A 19,649-nucleotide genomic window follows, 5' to 3' on the forward strand; every position below is an offset into this window, starting at 1 on the left:
TTCTAAGCAGTGACTTATTTTATTTTTATAAAACTGGAGATATAAATTGACGTTCTCTAGAAGTGATTCTCCAAAAACTACAATCAAAATAATTTTAAGCTGTGGAAATTTTTAGAAACCAGCTTTGAAAACGTTATATCCCAAAAATGTGTTTTTTTTTTAGTAGGGAAATCTAAGAAGCGAACATTTTCCGAATCAATTTTTATAAAAGCGGAGATATAAAGCGACGTTTTCCACTGATGATTTTTAAAAATCAGCAAAATAATGCGTTTAAAAAATCGGCGTTATGAAGATTTTTAGAAGCGAGATTTCAAAATGTTCAAGTCCAAACTCTGAATTTTTAAAAATTCGGCAATTTTAAGAAGTGACCTTTCTCTCTATCAATTTTTGTAAAATTGGAGATATAAAGCGACGTTTTCCAGAGATGATTGTTAAAAACCAGTTAAGCAACGAGTTTTTTTTCGAATGATTTTTTCTGAAATATCCCCATTTTCTTCAAAAAAAAAAAAAAAATTAGTTATATAGCACATACCAGTATCACCACTTCAAAAATAAAACTTACTACGCACCATCATAGATAATGCTAGGGATGAAGGATAAAAAAATAAATCCAAAAATTGTAAATTTTGGAGGATAATTAATCGAAAAATTAAAAAAAAAAGTGTAAAAATCGAGAAATCGAAACATCAAAAAATTGCGAAATAAAAAAATTGCTGAATCTAAAAATTGAAAAATTTGAAAAATCGAAATATCGAAAATTTAAAAATCGGAAAACGTAAAAGTTGAAAAATCGAAAAATATTAATAATCTAGCTTCTCAGGGATACCAATTAATATTTTTTTAATTTACACCTGAACATTCTCGTTGCGCTCGCATTTTAAACTTCTCTTTTCAGCTTTATTCTCATAGAGGTCTGCAGGAAAGACTATCAGCGAAGTTGTCTGGAATAAATTACTAGACTTTAAAAAACACGTTTAAATTGCTAGAGTCTCCACAATTTCAGCAGATAATCACAAATATTTACAGGATTCACTTTTTTAGACAATGAAAAATTCTCTCATTAATAATTCAACTTCTCGGGGACATTGGCGAGTAATTTTTAATAACACTTAAACGTGCTCGCTGCACTCGCTCCTTAGTTTTTTTGGTTATAATAATTCGCTAAATTATTCTGAAAAAAATCAACTTGAGTGGAGTCCCCCTTTTTTCTTACAGTGTTCATTTGCCAAAATCAGTCTTATCTTCATACTTACAGGCCCCGCCCACCCGCCCTTTAGTTTCTTAAAGGATATACCATCTGCCAAAATCAGTCTATCTTAGCATTTTCTAAACTCCAGTTATCTAGAAAACGGCACTTTCCAAAAATAATAAAAAATACTCCACAGATGTTCTGAATAAATTGATTTCCAAGCATCGAAGTACTTTACTTTAACTATGAAGATTTTTAGAAGCGACATTTCAAAATATTCTAAAAAGGGAATTTTTAAAAATTCGACAGTTCTAAGAAGTGACCTTTTTCGGTACCAATTTTTATAACACTGGAGACATAAATCGACGTTCTTTAGAGATGATTCTTCAAACACAGGAATCAAAACAACCAGTTTTTATTTTCAAAAACGGCGTTTTTTAAAATAAATTGCCCCAAAAATGGCACTTTCCAAAAATAATAGCAAAAATTCCTCAAATAATATTTTCTAAATTTGGAAAACCAAAAACCTCCCCCCCAATCAAACAACCCCTCTTCATCACACACTTTTATTAACCGATCATTTAGGTCTTGTGTAGTAATTCGAAGGGACGAAGGGCATCTTCGTCACCACAGCACCATACAACTTATCACGAACCCTCAACCTCAGCTGAGTCCCGGCCTTACTCAGCTCCGTAGGGACATACGCCATGGCAATATTCTTCCCGAGACTGGGTGCAGGGCACCCGGACGTAACCGAACCCACGTCGTTACCATCACCGTCAACCACAACGGTCCCATGACGGGCCGGAGGCCCCAAATCCGCCACCAACCCTATCCTCTTCTTCACAGATCCTTCTTTAATCTGCCCCAAAATCACATCCGCCCCCGGGAAATCCCGCGCTTCGCGCCGACGTTTCGAGATCAACCACGTCAAGGCCGCCTCCACGGGGGTGGTGTCGGCGGTCAGGTCGCTTCCGTAGAGACACAGCCCCGCCTCCAACCTAAAAAACACACAGATTGTACGTGTTACAAAAAAAGCGATTTTTACCGTAAAGAATCCCTCGCCCCCAACCCCGCCAACTTCACGTCCTCATTCCGCAGAATTTCCCTCGAAATGTCCACAGCCTTAATCGCCGGCATGGAGATCTCGAAGCCGTCTTCTCCGGTGTAGCCGCACCTGGTGATTCTGCAGGCGCCGGCGCTGCACACCGTGGCCTCGGACGAGGTCATGAAGTAGAGGGTGGAGAGGTCGATGTCGGTCAGTTTTTGCAGGACTTGAGCGGCTTTAGGTCCCTGCAGTGCCACGAGGCCTCGTTCTTGGGGGTCGAAAAACTTGATTTTGATTTCGGTGGCGGGGTTGGCTTTTTTGTGGTTGTCTAGGGCCTGGAGGAGGTGGGCTTGGTCTTGTTTTTTCATCGCGGCGTTGGACACGACGTAGAGGTGGTCGTCGGAGATTTTGGTGATGATGAGGTCGTCGAGGACGCCGCCTTCGGGGGTGGTGAAGACGGTGAGGATGGAGGAGTTGGGGGGGAGGTTTTGGAGGTCGGCGGTGCAGATGGACTCCATGTAAGGGAGGCAGTCGGCACCTGAAAAGAGAGACGGAAATTTTACTATTATTATTATTGTCATTATTTTTATATATTTATTTACGAATTTTCAAATTTTCTCTTTTTTTGAAAAATTGACGGCAAGATAAATTGAAAAATGGGTAAAGTGAAAAAACGAAACGACAGACGGGCGACAGACAGGTTGACGGAAACGGCAGACCCATTTTTTCATACTCTTGTCAAAACATGAAAGTATCCATTTGCCAGATGGACCTTGATACAATACTTACACTCAACAAGTAAAAATCGAGGCAATTAAAAATCAAAAATCTAAACATTTCAAAATGGAAAATTGAAAAATTGTAAATTCAAAATTCAAAAAATTTCAAATTCAAAAATTGGAAGAAACGCGGAAAATGTGAAAATCGAGAAACTGAAAAATCAAAAAATTACAAATCCAAAAATTTAAAAATTGAGAATTGAAGAAATTGCGAATCGAAATATTGTAAATTTCAAAAATAAAATATCGAAAAATTTAAAAACGAAAAATTCTAAAAATCGGAAGACTGTAAAATTGAAAAATCCAGACATTGAAAAATCGAAAAACTATGAAATGGAAACATTGTAAGTTGAAAAACTGAAAAATCGAAAAATTAGAAAAAGTGACAATCGAGATTTCATTTCAAATTACGAGATTCTTAAAAAAATAGTTCAAAAATCGAAAAACTGAAAAATTGAAAAATAAAAATTTTAAAGAAAACTTCTAGAAATTGGAGAGATAAAAAAGTGAAAAATCGAGTAATTGAAAAATCGGGAAAAAGTTGAAAAATCCATAAATAGAAAAATTTTTAATTGACAACTCAAAAAATTTTAAAATCCAAAAATTAGAAGACATGCGGAAAAGGTGAAAAATCGAGAAACTGAAAAATTGAAAAAAATGCAAATCGAAGAAATAAAGAAATAAAAATTTAAAAATTAGAATATGGAACTGAAGAAACGGATAAAGCGAAAAATCGAAATATTGGAAAATCGAAAAAATGAAAAATTGCAATCATATAATCTTAAATTGAAATCTTCATAAATTTTAATCCAAAAAATAAAATGTGAAAATTGCAAATCAAAAAACTAAAGAAATGAACAATTGAAAAATTTAAAAATGGAAAAATTTGAAACCAATTGAAGGGCAGGAAAAGTGAAAAATCGAATAAATGAAAAATTTAAAATTGAAAACTATCAAAATTGCAAATCCAACAATTAAAGAAACGAAATTAAATTAAAATGTCTATAAATTAAAAAATCAAAAAATTGTCAAAATGCACAATCGTACACTAAAGAAACGAAAATTTGAAACATCGACAAATTAAAAAATCAAGCACACAAATTTTAAATAAAACTCGAAAAATTACAAATCCAAAAACTGGAGACACGCGGAAAAGTAAGCATCGAACAAAAAAAACTAAAATTAAAATTTCTAAAAATTAAGAAATTGAAAATGATAAAATTGGAAAACTGTAAAATGGAAAAGTTGACAAATCGAAAAATTCAAAATTCAAAAAATTTTAAATCGAATAATTGAAATAACCAAAAATTGAAAAAAAAATTGGGGAACTGAAAAATCTAAACAAAGGAAAAAACCGAACAATTTTAAATTAAAAGTGAAAAATTCAAAAAGTTGAAAAATTAAGTAAGTGAAAAACTCAAAATTTAAAAAATCGAAAAATTAAAAAAATTAGAATTGAATATTTGAAAAAAAAAAACAAATCTAAAAATTGAAGAAACGGAAAAAGTGAAAAATTCCGAAAATGAACAATCGGAAAAACGAAAAATTAAAATGTCTAAAAATTAAAGAATCTAAAAATTGTCAAAATGTACAATCCTACACTAAAGAAACGAAAATTTGAAAAATCGAAAAATTGAAAAAGTTAAGCAAACAAATTTTAAATAAAACTCGAAAAATTACATCCAAAAACTGGGGACACGCGGAAAAGTAAGCATCGAACAAAAAAAAAACAAAAATTACAATTTCTAAAAATTAAAAAATCGAAAAAGATAAAATTGGAAAACTGAAAAATTTGAAAGTTGACAAATCGAAAAATTGAAAATTCAAAAAATTTCAAATCGAATAATTGAAAATTCAAAAAATCTCAAATCGTATAATTGAAACAACCAAAAATTGAAAAAAAAAATCGGGGAACTGAAAAATCTAAACAAAGGAAAAAACTGAAAAATTAAAAAAATTGAAAAATGAAGCAATTGAAAAACTCAAAATTTAAAAAATCGAAAAATTAAAAAAATTAGAAATGAATATTTGAAAAAAAGCAAATCTAAACATTGAAGAAACGGAAAAAGTGAAAAATTTCGAAAATGAACAATCGGAAGATCGAAAAATTAAAATGTCTGAAAATTAAAAAATCAAAAAATGGAAAATTTAAAACAATTTAAGGTTAAATCTTGAATAATTGAAGAAATGAAAAATTAAAAACTGCGAAAGTGAAAATGGAAAATTGAAAAGTGCAACTGGAATAATTGAAGAAATGAAAAACTGAAAAGTCAAAAATTAAAATATCTAGAAAATAAAAAATAGAAAAATCGGAAATCGAAACATTTAAAAATTGAAAAATTATGAAAGTTGAAAAATTAAAAAAAAAATAAAAAAGTGAAAAATTGAGAAATTAAACATCGAAAAAGGGTAAAATTGAAAAAAAGTACAATCGTGAAACTGAAAAATTGAAAAGTTGAAAAATTGAAAAATTAAAAAGTCAAAAAATTGCAAATCCGACAATATAATTAAAGAAACTAAAAAATTGAAAAATAAGAAATCGAGAAACCGAAAAACTGTAAAGTCGAAAATTTTCAAATCGAAAAACATAAAATTAAAAAGTTGAAAAATCGAAAAATAGGAAAATTTAAAATTGAAAATTCGAAAAATTGCAAGTATATAAAATCAACTAAATAGAAAAAATCATAAATTGAAACGTTGGAAAAACGAAAAATTGAAAATTAAAAAAAAACAAATCGAATAATTAAAGAAGAATCTAAAAAATGAAAAACCCCAAAAATTTTAAATAAAAACTGGGAAATTCAAAAGTTTAAAAATCAACTAACTGAAAAACTCAAAAGTTAAAAAATTGAAAAACAAAAAATATCAAAATTCAATATTTGGAAGAAAACAAATCTAGAAATTAAAGAAACGGAAAAAGTGAAAAATCGAGAAACTGAATAATCGGAAAAATTAAAATGTCTAAAAATTAAAAAATCTAAAAATTCCAAAATTGTAAAATTGCGTAATCGTAAAACTGTAAGAACGTTGAAAAAGTTTAAATTGAAAACCTGAAAAATTGAAGAAGTGAAAAATTAAAAATTGCGAAAATTCAAAAAATGAAAACTCAAATTGCAACTGGGATAATTGGAGAAATGGAAAAAAGTCAAAAATTAAAATATTTAGAAAAGGAAAACTCGAAAAATTGGAAATCGAAACATTCAGACTTGAAAAATTTTAAACTTGAAAAATTGCAAAAACGAAAAATTAAAAAGCCAAAAAATTGTAAATCTAATAAGTAATTGTAGAAACGAAAAATTAAAATATCTAAAAAAATAAAAAGCCGAAAATCTGGAAGGTTAAAAATTCTAAAATCGAAAAACTGAAAAATTCAAAAGTTGAAAAATCGAAAAATTAAAAATTTAAAATTGAAAATTTGAAATATTACAAATATACAAATTGAAGAGACGGAAAAAAATAAAAATCAAAAAATTGAAAAAACGAAAAATGAAAATATTCAAACTTAAAAAATCAAAAAATTGGCTATTCGAAAAATCGTAAGATCGCATAATCGTAAAACTAAAGAAACGGAAAGTTTGTTTTTTTGGGTTTAATTTTTTGTTATTACCATTCAAGTGTCCTCTAACTGAGCTTTGAGAAAATTGCAGATAACATTAATAATAATTATTAATTATAATTATAATTATTACTACCGCCTGTTTACACTTGCAAGCTTGAATTTAAAGAACTGAGATTTAGTGACCGGTGTATAACACGTAGTATTATATTCTGAAAAAGTTAAAATTCGCCTAACAACGTTTCGTTTCCGACGATAACATCAAAACCTTTTTTAGCATTGCGATTTTAACGATATATTTGGTACGATGAATTAGCATGATAATCATTTTGACTCATAAAGTCTTCAACCTTTATAAAGGTGCATCACGTCTGTTTTACCATTTTAATTGCGCGAGCCATCCACAATGTCTTTTCGCTCCCATTTAATCCGTTTTATTTCGTACAGCGCTATAGGTCTCAAATTTGTAAGTACCCTTTTTCTTAGTACTTTTCAAACTAGCGTACTTTTAAGGTAGTAGGGGGCTATAATTTACTAACTGCATCCAACCAGTGGATTAACGGCCACGACGAATCTGTGGGTCCCCTGCTTGTCGTTTGTGGCGCCCTCTTGGCGATACTTTCCGGAATCTTACTTTTCATTGGAGCATATATGGTAAACTTTTTTTGTGTGGTTGTTTAAAACGATTTAAATTACTTTGTTTTTTTTTCAGAACGACCACACATTTGTTTTGGCTTATCTTTTAATAACCAGCCCAGGGTTACTTCTCATTACAGGGTACTTTGTAGCCATGAGTTACTTCGCTATTATTTTTTGGGTATTTTTGATACTTGCAATAATCATCGAATGGCCAATACACATTGCAGTGTTTCTGTTTTACCTAGAGTTAAAAGAGAAATACAGACATAGAAAGAACCAAAATACACAGCTGGAAAATCAAGTATACCAGAGAGAGAGAACGTCAACGTTTTAAGATAAAAGCGCAAAATTGTGTTTTAATAAAAGTGTGACGAATGTTTTGTTTTATTTACTTTGAAGGTACATTTTATTTACTCAGGCTGAATACAAAAGGAATCGACTATAGATACGTGTATTACATATTAATAGCGTTTTATACACCACCCAAAATTAATGTGAGACGCTAACGATTCCACAAGTTTAAACACAACATTAGTATGTAAAGCGTAAGATTAATGACGTTATTTTTTCCAGGAAATGCTGTGAAGTAAATCTGCGGATGGATTTGGCGGGTGAGTAAAATGTCAATTTTAATTTGGTTTTTTATGATGCGAGGAATTTTGTGTGATGAATTAAAAATGTGTAAATCAGTCAAATACGGGCCTGGTTGTTTGAACACTTTTAGTACAATGTTCGAACCATAAAACTCGTATACAGATATGCAAATTGTCGCATTAGTTTTATTTGTTTGTACATATTTGTACTTCATTTATCAGCTGCTTGTGTTTATCGAGAGCAAGGTCGAGCTTCCTTTTAATTATGGCTTTGTCACAAAACCAATAGTTATACGATTTTAACTTCCCGAGTGTAAGCTAAGAAAGTATTGTAATCAAGCCCATCGACTGACACCCTATTCTAATGTTTTCTCGACATTTCATGACCCCTAGAGTACGAAGAAATAAGTCTCCCGTTGCTGTCTGTCTGTCTGTTTGTCTGTCGTCTGTCCGGATTTTAATTAGACAGATAATCTCCGAAACTACTGGACTGATGTTGTCAAATTTTGTGTGTACATATTTTAGAAATATCATGTAGATGGTAAAACGCTAACCAATTTTTCGATATGGAAATTTTCGTTTCTTTATTTTTTTTTTGTTTTTTCAAAATTTGAATTTTTCAATGTTCTGATTTCATGATTTTTCGATTTTGCAAAATTAATTTTTGTTTTGTAATTTTTCGATATTACAATTATTCATTTCTCGATTTTTCACTTTTTCCGCGTTCTTCAATTTTTGGATTAGCAATTTTTGAATTCTCAATTAAAAATTTTTCAATTTTAGATTTTCTTATTTTTCGATTTTTCAACTTTTGGTTTCCTCAGTTTTACGATTGTATTTTTTTCTATTTTTCAATTTTACAAGTTTTGATTTTTCAATTTTAGAATTTTGAATTTTTAACTTTTTTGAATTTCCTTTTTTTTTTTCTAGTGATCGATTTGCAAGTTTACGATTTTATGGTTCTTCGATTTTTAATTTTTTGTTTTTTCGGCTTTTCGATTTTTCACTTTCTCCGTTTTCTTCAATTTTTGGATTAGCAATGTTTGAGCTTTTAATTCAAAATTTTTCAATTTATTGATTTTTCGGTTCTTCTGTGTAAAATTTTTCGATTTTTCAGTTTTACAATTTTTTAATTTTTCACTTTTTCCGTTTCTTCAATTTTTCGATTTTCAATTTTATGTTTTCCATTTCACTATTTTTCGGTTTCTTAATTTTTGTGCAAATTTTTGAATTCCCAAATTTTAACTTTCGAATTTTTCAATTTTTTAGTTCTCCAATTTTTCAATATCCAATTTTTCTATTTTAGCTTTCGAATTTTCAACTTTCGGATTTTCCAATTTTTCGAATTTTTAATTTTAAATTTTCCAGTTTTTCGATTTGAAAATTTTTTACTTCACAGTTTTTCTGTCCTTAATTTTTAGATGTTGTAATTTTTCGTTTTTTCATTTTTTAGATTTTTCAATTTCTCAATTTTTTGTTTTTCAATTTTAAAGTTTACAATTTTTTGGCGTTTTAAGTTTCGATTTTTCAAATTTTTATTTCTTGATTTTTTGGATTTTCAATTTCCCTGTTTCACATTTTGATTTTTTTTTCGATTTTTTTTAAATGTTTCGATTTCCAATTTTTCGATGTTTCATTTTCTAGGTATTTTAATTTTTTTCTTTTCAGTTTTTCATTTCTTTAATTATTCTACTTGTAATTTGAGTTTTCCAGTTTCCACTTTTCGCATTTTTTAATCTTTCAGTTCTTCAATTTTTCAGGTTTTCAATTTCAACTTCTTGTTCCTACAGTTTTACGACTACACAATTTTACAAATTTTCAATTTTCTGATTAGCTTTTTTTGAATATTCAATTCAGAATTTTTAGTTTTTCGATTTTTTAACTTTTGAATTGTTCGATTTTCAACATTTTGAATTTTTCGGTTTTTTATTTAAAATTTTTCGATTTTTTAAATTTTCAGATTTTTTAGTTTCTCGATTTTTTTTTCAATTTTTCGATTTTCAAATTTTTCAATTTTTCATTTCTTCACTTTTTCGGTTGGAAATTTCCCGATTTTATGGTTTTTCGATTTTTAATTTTTTGTTTTTTCGGCTTTTCGATTTTTCACTTTCTCCTTTTTCGTCAATTTTTGGATTAGCAATTTTTGAGTTTTTAATTCAAAATTTTTCAATTTATTGATTTTTCAATTTTAGAATTTTTTATTTTTCGATTTTTCGACTTTTGGTTTCTTCAGTTATACGATTGCACAATTTTTCGGTTCTTCTATGTAAAATGTTTCGATTTTTCAGTTTTACAATTTTTTAATTTTTCGCTTTTTCCGTTTCTGCAATTTTTCGATGTGCAATTTTATATGTTTTCCATTTTACTATTTTTCGATTTCTTAATTTTTGTGCAAATTTTTGAATTCCCAAATTTTAACTTTTGAATTTTTCAATTTTTTAGTTCTCCAATTTTTCAATATGCAATTTTTCTATTTTACACTTTTTCGATTTTTCAACATTTGGATATTCGTATTTTTCGAATTTTTAATTTAAAATTTTTCGATTTGAAAATTTTTGGCTTTAGAGTTTTTCGGTCTTTAATTTTTAGATGTTGTAATTTTTCTTTTTTTCATTTTCTAGATTTTTCAATTTCTCAGTTTTTTATTTTTCAATTTTAAAGTTTACAATTTTTTGGCGTTTTAACTTTCGATTTTACAAGTTTTTATTTCTTGATTTTTTGGATTTTCAATTTCCCTGTTTCACATTTTGACTTTTTTTCGATTTTTTTTTAAATGGTTCGATTTCCAATTTTTCCATGTTTCATTTTCTAGATATTTTAATTTTTGATTTTTCAGTTTTTCATTTCTTTAATTATTCTACTTGCAACTTGAGTTTTCCAGTTTCCAAATTTCGCATTTTTTAATTTTTCAACTCTTCAATTTTTCAGGTTTTCCATTTCAAATTTTTTAAATTTTCAACTTCTCGCTCCTACAGTTTTACGACTACGCAATTTTACAAATTTTCAATTTTTTTTATTTGCTTTTTTTGAATATTAATTCAGAATTTTTGGTTTTTCGATTTTTTAACTTTTGAATTGTCGATTTTCAATATTTTGAAGTTTTCGGTTTTTTATTTAAAATTTTTCGGTTTTTAAAATTTTCAGATTTTTTAGTTTTTCCAACTTTCGAATTTTTCAGTTTGTCATTTCCTTCATTTTTCGATTTTCATTTTACAGTTTTCCGATTTTATCCTTTTCGATTTTTTGAATTTTGAACATTTTTTTTAAGAATTGCGTAATTTGAAACTGAAATCTCGTTTGTTACTTTTTCCGGGTGAAATTTTTGGATTTTTAATTTTATATTTAAAACAAAATTAATGTTCATATTTTCTTTCAGCGTTACAGTTTTCCGACTCTACATTTTTGACAATTCTATAGTTTTTTTGAGTTTTCCAATTTTTCAATTCCATTCGTTTTTTCTTCTTTCTAATTTTTCGATTCATTATTTTTTTATTTTTAAGTTTCTCGATTTTCAACGTTTCGATTTTTCGTTTCTTCAGTTCTTTGATTTTCAGTTTTTTGATGTTCAACTTTTTCGATTTTACAATTTTTAGTTTTCTCCGTTTAGATTTTTCATTTTTTTTAGATTTTTTAGTTTTTGGATTTTTAATTTTTAGATTCAACTATTTGAATAAAAAAAAATGGAAAAATTTAGAAATTGAAAAATCGAAAAGCTGAAAAAATAAAAAATTAAAAATCGAAAAACCGTAAAATTGGAAATTTTGAATTGAAAACTTAAAAATTGCTTATCCAAAAATTGAAAAAAAAGGAATTAGTGAAGAATCGAAGAACTGCAAAATGGAAAATCTTCAAACCGAAAAATTCAGTTCCATTTCAAATTGCGTGATTGTAAAACAATAATTAAAAAATGTAAAAACTAAAAAAGCGAAGAATGAAAAAACGAGACACTAAAAAAACTAAAATTAAAATATAAAAATCAAAAACTGTAAAATGGAAAAATTGTAAAACGCAAAATGAAGAAATGAAAAACTGAAAAATTCGGATGTTGAAAAATCAAAAACTCAAAAATTGCAAATCGAATAGATGAAAGAACGGAAAATCGAGAAACTGAAAAACTGGAAATCGAAGAACTGAAGAAATGAAAGATCGAGAAAATTAATGAATCGAAAAATTGGAAAGAGGAAACGACTCGAATCGAAGAATGTCAGGTTGACAAATTGAAAAAACAAAAAAAGTCAAAAAGTGAAACATTGAGAAATAAAAAATCCAAAAAATGAAATAAAAAGTTGAAAAATCGAAAGGTTAAAACGCCAAATTATAACGGAGAATTATAACATCTAAAAATTAAAAACCGAAAAACTGTAAAGTCAAAAATTTTGAAATTGAAAAACGGAAAAATTTTAATTGATAATTCGAAAAATTGCATATCAAAAAATTGAAAAACCAAAATTTAAAATATTTAAAATTTAAAAATCGAAAAATTGACTATTCCAAAAATCGTAAGATCTCATAATCGTGAAACTAAAGAAAAAGTTTAAAAAACTGGAAAATTGAAAAATCGAGAAAGTGTAACGTAGAAAAATTGCATACTAAAAAATTGGAGAACAAAAAACTTGAAAAATCGAAAGTTGAAATTTGAGAATTCAAAAATTTGCATAAAAATTAGGAAATCGAAAAATAGTAAAATGGAAACCATATAATGCAAATCGAACAATTGAAGAAACAGAAAAAGTGAAAAATTAAAAAATTGTAAAACTGAAAAATTTTACATAGCAGAACCGAAAAATTGTACAATCGTATAAATGAAGAAATCAAAAGTTGAAAAATCGAAAAATAAAAAATTCTAAAATTGAAAAATCGATAAATTGAAAAATTTTGAATTCAAAAGTTAAAAATTGCTATTCCAAAAATTGAAGAAAACGAAAAAAGTGAAAAATCGAAGAGCCGAAAAAACAAAAAATTACAAATCGAAAAACCATAAAATTGAAAAATTTCCAACCGAAAAAGCAAAGAAATGACAAATTGAAAAATTTGGTAATCGAAAAATTGAAAGCTCAAAAAATTATGAATTGTATAATTGAAGAAACGAAAAACTGAAAAATTAAAAATTGAGAAATTGTTAAATCAGCAAAATTGCAAATCGAACTAGAGAAAAAAAAAGGGAATTCAAAAAATTTAAAAATCCAAACCGAAAAAGTGAAGAATAAAAGAATAAAAAAAATGAAAAATTCGAAAGTTAAAATTTAAGAATTCAAAAATTTTAAAATTTTTTTTCTAAAATTCAAAAATAGTCAAATCAAAAAATCGAAATACTGTAAAATGGAAAAATAAAATTGCAAATCGAACAATTGAAGAAATAGAAAAAATGAAAAATAGAAAAATTGTAAAATTGGACTATCGAAAAATTGGAAATCGAAAAACTGAAAAATTGGAAATCGAAAAACTGAAAAATTGCACATTCGTATAACCGAAGGAACGAAAAGTTGAAAAATCGAAAAATTAAAAAAATCTAAAATTGAAAAATTTTAAATTGAAAACCCAAAAATTGCTAATCAAAAAATTGAATGAAATGCGGAAAAGTGAAAAATCGAAAAGCTGAAAAAACTGAAAATTTAAAAATCGAAAAACCGTACAAAGGAAAAATTGCAAATCGAAAAAGTGAAGAGATGAAAAGTTGAAAAATTCGAAACCGAGAAATTGAAAACTCAAATACATAATTGTAAATTGTATAATTCGTAAAAATTGAAAATTGTAAATCGTATAACTGAAGAAACGAAACACAAAAAAATTAAAAATTGAGAAAAAGAAATATCGAAAAATTGAAAAATCAAAAATCGGAAAATCAAAAAATTTAAAAATCTAAAAATTGTAAATTGTACAAGTGAAAAAAATCAAACACTTAAAAATTAAAAATTGGGAACGTGAAATATTGAAAAATTGAGAAATTAAAAATAGGAAAATCAAAAAATTTAAAAATTGTAAAATTGAAGAAACAGAAAAGTTGAAAAATTAAAAAATTAAAAAATTAAAAAATTTGAAAAATTTTAAATTGAAAACTCGAAAAATAAAAAATCCAAAAATTGCGTGGTTAAAAAAAATTATTAAAAAATCCAAAACCTAAAAAGCAAAAAATTAAGAAACTTAACACTAAAAAAAAAACGAAAATTAAAATATGTATCTAAAACATAAAAAAAAATGGAAAAATTGTAAAACCAAAAATTTGAAAGTTGAAAAATAAAAAATTGACAAAATGAAAAATTCATGAAGCGAAAAATTGGAAAGAAAAAAAAATCGAATCGAAAAAGTGGAAAACCCAAACATTGTAAAATTGAATAATTAAAGAATCGCCAAAATTGTAATCGAAAAACGGAATTTTGAAAAATTAATCGAAAATTTGAAAAATTGAAAATCGAATAAATGAAAGTTAAAAAAATTATAATAATTATTTGATACGTATTTAAAATGAAAATTAGAAAAATTGCAAATCAAAAATTGAAGAAACGACAAACTGAAAAATCATGAAACTGAAAAAGATTGAAAATTTAAAGGAAAAATTAAGAAATCTAAAAGTTGAAAAATCGAAAAATTGCAAATCGAAAAATTGAACAAATGGATAATTAAAAAATAAAAAAATTGAAAAACTAAAAAATCGAAAATCGTGAAATGGCAAATCGAAAATTGCAAATCTAAGAATTCAAACATCCAAAAGTTCAAAAATCGGAAACTTGAAAAATTTAGAAATGAAAACTCGAAGAGTTGCAGCATATCACAAAATTAATGAACAAAAAATGAAAAGTTGAAAATTGGAACATTGAAAGATCGAAAATTTAAAGAAATGAAAAATTAAAGATTTTAATCTTGACAACTCGAAAAATTCTAAATCGAAAAACTGAAAAAACAGGTAGTACGCCACTGGTTTTAACTTTATAATAACCTCTACAAAAAACAAAAATCGCAAAAAATGTTTATAATTTTTCAAAAAAAAACGAGTTTTGTTGGGCAAGGAAAGTTCTGTCGAAATAAACTTCAACCAATTTTTTTTTACAAAACCCCAAGTAATGCGTTTTTCGCCACCAAACCGTGATGACATCCTGTACATTTGTTACGAAAACTTTCCGCACTCGTGTAGGTTGCGAAACTTGTCATTAAACTCAGCTTTTATCACACATCGTGACCCCATCCAACAACTCACCCACAATTTCCGTTTGAAGCATATGCGAAACATCGAACATCGAAGCACTCTTCCTCGTGTGCAGGTGCGAAGCTGCGATCCCCAGGTCCGCGTACTGCACCGGCAGCATGAACCCCCCGAAGTTGACCATTCTCCCGCCGTTTTCCACGTGGAATTCGTACAGGGCGGTCACTTCGCCCTTGCCCTCGGTGGCGAAACCCTTCCGAAGCACCCTCGAGGCGCCCTCATTCCGGCAAATGTTCCTCAGTACCCTCGCGAACATCTCCAACGACTGATTTTTATCAGGACCGGGTTCGACTGCTGCGGAGCCTGCTGATAAACAGAGGTCAGTCGATAATGGGGAATTAAAACAAATATTTTGCTTTCGTGTTCGTGTACATAGCGGACGTCACTGGAGGTCAGGTTGGGTGAGTGTTGTTACAAAACAGACATTAGCACAGATGTTAGCACAAAAGGTATAATTGTGCGGGGGACATAAAGGCGATTTTGTGCGGTTTCACTTACAGGTGAATTTGTGATAACAACCGCATGGTGTGGGATTAGCGAAATCAATAAGCCAGGGGTTTAGGTGTTTGGCGATTTTTAGTGTTGCCAACGTGGAGATGTGTTGGCAGCACTGGGTTTCGACTTTTAGAAAGTTCGGTGTTGGAATGTTTGCAAATAAGAACAGTCGGACGATTGGCTACTTTCATGTTTTCTCATCGTCTAATGAACCCTAAAGAACGAAAAAATAGATCTCCTGTTTCCGTCTGTCTGTCTGTTGTCTGTCTGTCTGTCTGTCTGTCTGTCTGTCTGTCTGTCTGTCTGTCTGTCTGTCTGTCTGTTTGTTTTATTAGACAGATAATCTCCGAACTACTGGACCAATTGTCAAATCCTATTGTATTTTTGTCATGTATGTAGATGGTAAAACGCTAAGGAAAATGCGACTAATCATCCCCACTAACAGTGTGGTAACATCCCTTTTGTACATTAAACCCTATTGATTTTTTTTTAATAATACATATATTCCTATACTTATGAATTATGAATCCGCCTTTACTTTTAATCGCTGTTACTTTCCCTGTGTATTGTATCTAACCGATTTCGAGATGCGAGGGAAGTTCTGTCTAAATAGCTTTGACACATCAGTGTAGAAGAATCTTGGGAACCTTTTCTGTTTTGTTTTTGAAAGTGAGGATGTCTTTTTTAAGAGTGTAGAAAAATCTTGGGATCCTTAACGTCTTTTTTTAAAGAGTTTTTAACACTCTTGGAGGCCCTTCTGATTTTTTTTATGAATGTGGGAAAACGGAAAACCTGAAAAATTGAAAGATTGTAGAATTGAAAAATCGTAAAATTGAAAAATTCAAAAGTTGGAATATCGATTAAAAAAAAAGTAAAAATCGAGAAATTTAAAAATCCCAAAACCCAAAAATGGAAAAACTGAAGAAATAAAAAATTGAGACTTCAAAAAATTGCAAAATTCAGAAATACAAAATTTAAAATATCGAAAAGTGTCAAATCAAAACACTGTAAACTAGAAAAATTGCAAAATTGAAACTCGAACACTTGGAGAAACTAAAAAAGTGAAAAATTGAAAAATTTAAAAGTTGAAATATCGATGAATTGAAAAACGGAAAAACTGAAAAAACGAAAAATTAAAAAATCGAAAAACGGGAAAATTGTGAACCGAAAAATTAAAGAAATGAAAAATTTTAATAGTAGTACATATCTAGAAATTGAAGAATCGAAAAATTGAAGAAGCGGTTAAAAAGTAAAAATCGCGATTTCAATTTCAAATTGCGTGATTGTAAATAATTAAAAAATTTAAAAGCTGAAAAAAGCTAAAAATTAAGCATCGAAACACAAAAAAACGAAAATATGTATCTAAAATTAAAAAATTAAAAACTGTAAAATGGAAAAATTGCCAATCGAAAAATGAAGAAGCGAAAAACTGAAAAATTAAAAACTAAATCGAAGAAAAAATGAAAAGTTGAAACATCGAAAAATTAAAACCTAATAATAGAAAAAAAATTATGAATCGAAAAAGTGGAAAACCCAAAAATTGTAAGATCGAAAAATTATAGAATCGTGAGAATTGTAAAGTCCAAAAACTGGAACAACTGAAAGATCGAAAAAATGAAAAATTACGTATTGAGATAAAATTTAAAATCTAAACGGAAAATTGAAAAATCAAATAAATGAAAAATATTTTAAAATCAATAATTGAAAAATGGAAAAATTCTAATATCGCAAAAATTGAACAAATGAAGAATTTTAAACATTATTATTATATAGGTACATGACTAGAAAAATTGCAAATCAAAGATTAAAGAAACGAAAATTTGAAAAATCAAGAAACTAAAAAATCTAAAATTGAAAACGAAGAATTAAGCAATCTAAAAGTTGAAAAATCGAAAAATTGTAAATCGAAATACACATTGAAAAATGCAAAACTGAAAAATATTACATTAAAAAAAGAAAAAGTGAAAAAAAATCAGAACATTGAAAAATGGCAAAAACTAAAAAATAAGGAAAATGAAAAACTGAAACGAAATATTGTAAATTAAAAAATTGAAGAAATGAGGAACTGAAAAATCAAAAAATTGAAAACTTGTGAATTTGCAAATTCAAAAATTGCAAAATCTAAAAATTAAAATATCCAAATATTGCAAAATTAAAAAAAATGAAAAACTGAAAAATTGTAAATCGAAAAATTATAGAATCGTGAGAATTGTAAAATTCAAAAACTGGAACAACTGAAAGATCGAAAAAATAAAAAATTACGTATTGAGATAAAATTGAAAAATTAAACGAAAAATTGAAAAATCAAATAAATGAAAAATATTTTAAAATCAATAATTGAAAAATGGAAAAATTCTAATATCGCAAAAATTGAAAAAATGAAGAATTTTAAAAATTATTATTATACAGGGTGTTTCTTTTATTTGATACAACCCCTGTAACTTTTTTATTCTTGAAGATAAACCCGTAGTTCTTTAACCAAATTTGTATCATTCTCAAAGATTTATATGATGGTAAGCACACATTTTTATTATCACTGGCGGTAGAACCGGAAATGACGTCAACTTATTTTTTTTTAATGGAACACTAGGTATATTTTTTCATAAATGGAAAGATTGATTTTTTCACTACAAAAAATCACAAGCAACCAATATTCTAAAATCAATAATAAAAAAGTTATTTAGTAAAATATCTCCAAAATTTTCCGTTTATTTCAAAATCTAGTTGCTTGAAAAACAATTGAAAAATTGTTGTCATCACTAGATCTTTTAAAATGATACAAATTTGCTCAAAGAACTACAGATTTATCTTTAAAAATAAAAAATTTACAGGGGTTGTATCAAATAAAAGAAACACCCGGTATAGGTACATGACTAGAAAAATTGCAAATCAAAGATTAAAGAAACGAAAATTTGAAAAATCAAGAAACTAAAAAATTTAAAATTGAAAACGAAGAATTAAGCAATCTAAAAGTTGAAAAATCGGAAAATTGTAAGTTGAAATACATATTGAAAAATCTAAATCTGAAAAAAATTACATTGAAAAAAAGAAAAAGTAAAAAAAAATCAGAACATTGAAAAATCGCAAAAACTGAAAAACAAAGAAAATGAAAAACTGAAAAGAAAAATTGTAAATCAAAAAATTGAAGAAATGGAAAACTGAAAAATCAAAAAATTAAAAACTTGTGAATCTGCAATTTCAAAAATTGCAAAATCTAAAAATTAAAATATCCAAAAATTGTAAAATTAAAAAAAATGAAAAACTGAAAAATTGTAAATCGAAAAATTATAGAATCGTGAGAATTGTAAAATTCAAAAACTGGAACAACTGAAAGATCGAAAAAATAAAAAATTACGTATTGAGATAAAATTGAAAAATTAAACGAAAAATTGAAAAATCAAATAAATGAAAAATATTTTAAAATCAATAATTGAAAAATGGAAAAATTCTAATATCGCAAAAATTGAACAAATGAAGAATTTTAAAAATTATTATTATATAGGTACATGACTAGAAAATTTGCAAATCAAAGATTAAAGAAACGAAAATTTGAAAAATCAAGAAACTAAAAAATCTAAAATTGAAAAAACGAAGAATTAAGCAATCTAAAAGTTGAAAAATCGGAAAATTGTAAATCGAAATACACATTGAAAAATGCAAAACTGAAAAATATTACATTAAAAAAAAAAGAAAAGTGAAAAAAAACAGAACATTGAAAAATCGCAAAAACTGAAAAATAAAGAAAATGAAAAACTGAAACGAAAAATTGTAAATTAAAAAATTGAAGAAATGATAAACTGAAAAATCAAAAAATTGAAAACTTGTGAATCTGCAATTTCAAAAATTGCAAAATCTAAAAATTAAAATATCCAAATATTGTAAAATTAAAAAAGATGAAAAACTGAAAAATTGTAAATCGAAAAATTATAGAATCGTGAGAATTGTAAAATCCAAAAACTGGAACAACTGAAAGATGGAAAAAATGAAAAATTACGTACTGAGATAAAATTGAAAAATTAAACGATAAATTGAAAAATCAAATAAATGAAAAATATTTTAAAATTAATAATTGAAAAATGGAAAAATTCTAATATCGCAAAAATTGAACAAATGAACACATGAACATGACTAGAAAATTTGCAAATCAAAGAC

The 19,649-nt window shown here is 27.3% G+C and overlaps 1 protein-coding gene and 1 long non-coding RNA gene across 3 annotated transcripts; one reads left to right on the forward strand and one right to left on the reverse strand.

Moving 5' to 3' along the window:
* Window positions 1-1,741: 1,741 nt before the first annotated feature.
* LOC135140138 (aminomethyltransferase, mitochondrial) lies at window positions 1,742-15,575 on the reverse strand. Of its 2 annotated transcripts, none has more exons than XM_064070559.1 (4): window positions 15,501-15,575; window positions 14,997-15,305; window positions 2,238-2,775; window positions 1,742-2,190 (listed from the first exon to the last, which is right to left on the reverse strand). In XM_064070559.1, the coding sequence occupies exons 2-4, from the start codon at window positions 15,256-15,258 to the stop codon at window positions 1,767-1,769; spliced, it is 1,224 nt and encodes a 407-aa protein (XP_063926629.1). In that variant the 5' UTR covers window positions 15,259-15,305; window positions 15,501-15,575; the 3' UTR covers window positions 1,742-1,766. The 2 variants fall into 2 exon arrangements, with proteins under 2 accessions (XP_063926629.1, XP_063926628.1); XM_064070558.1 differs by having other exon boundaries at window positions 14,997-15,308; window positions 15,501-15,568.
* Window positions 6,914-7,588, forward strand: LOC135140181 (uncharacterized). Its single transcript, XR_010282241.1, has 3 exons — window positions 6,914-7,038; window positions 7,086-7,226; window positions 7,285-7,588. It is a non-coding gene; the product is annotated as an uncharacterized LOC135140181 (long non-coding RNA).
* Window positions 15,576-19,649: the final 4,074 nt, after the last annotated feature.

Source organism: Zophobas morio, unplaced genomic scaffold (assembly GCF_036711695.1).
Source record: "Zophobas morio isolate AGI-343-1 ecotype UQ-CSIRO unplaced genomic scaffold, CSIRO_AGI_Zmor_V1 ptg000038l, whole genome shotgun sequence".
Lineage (NCBI taxonomy): Eukaryota > Metazoa > Arthropoda > Insecta > Coleoptera > Tenebrionidae > Zophobas > Zophobas morio.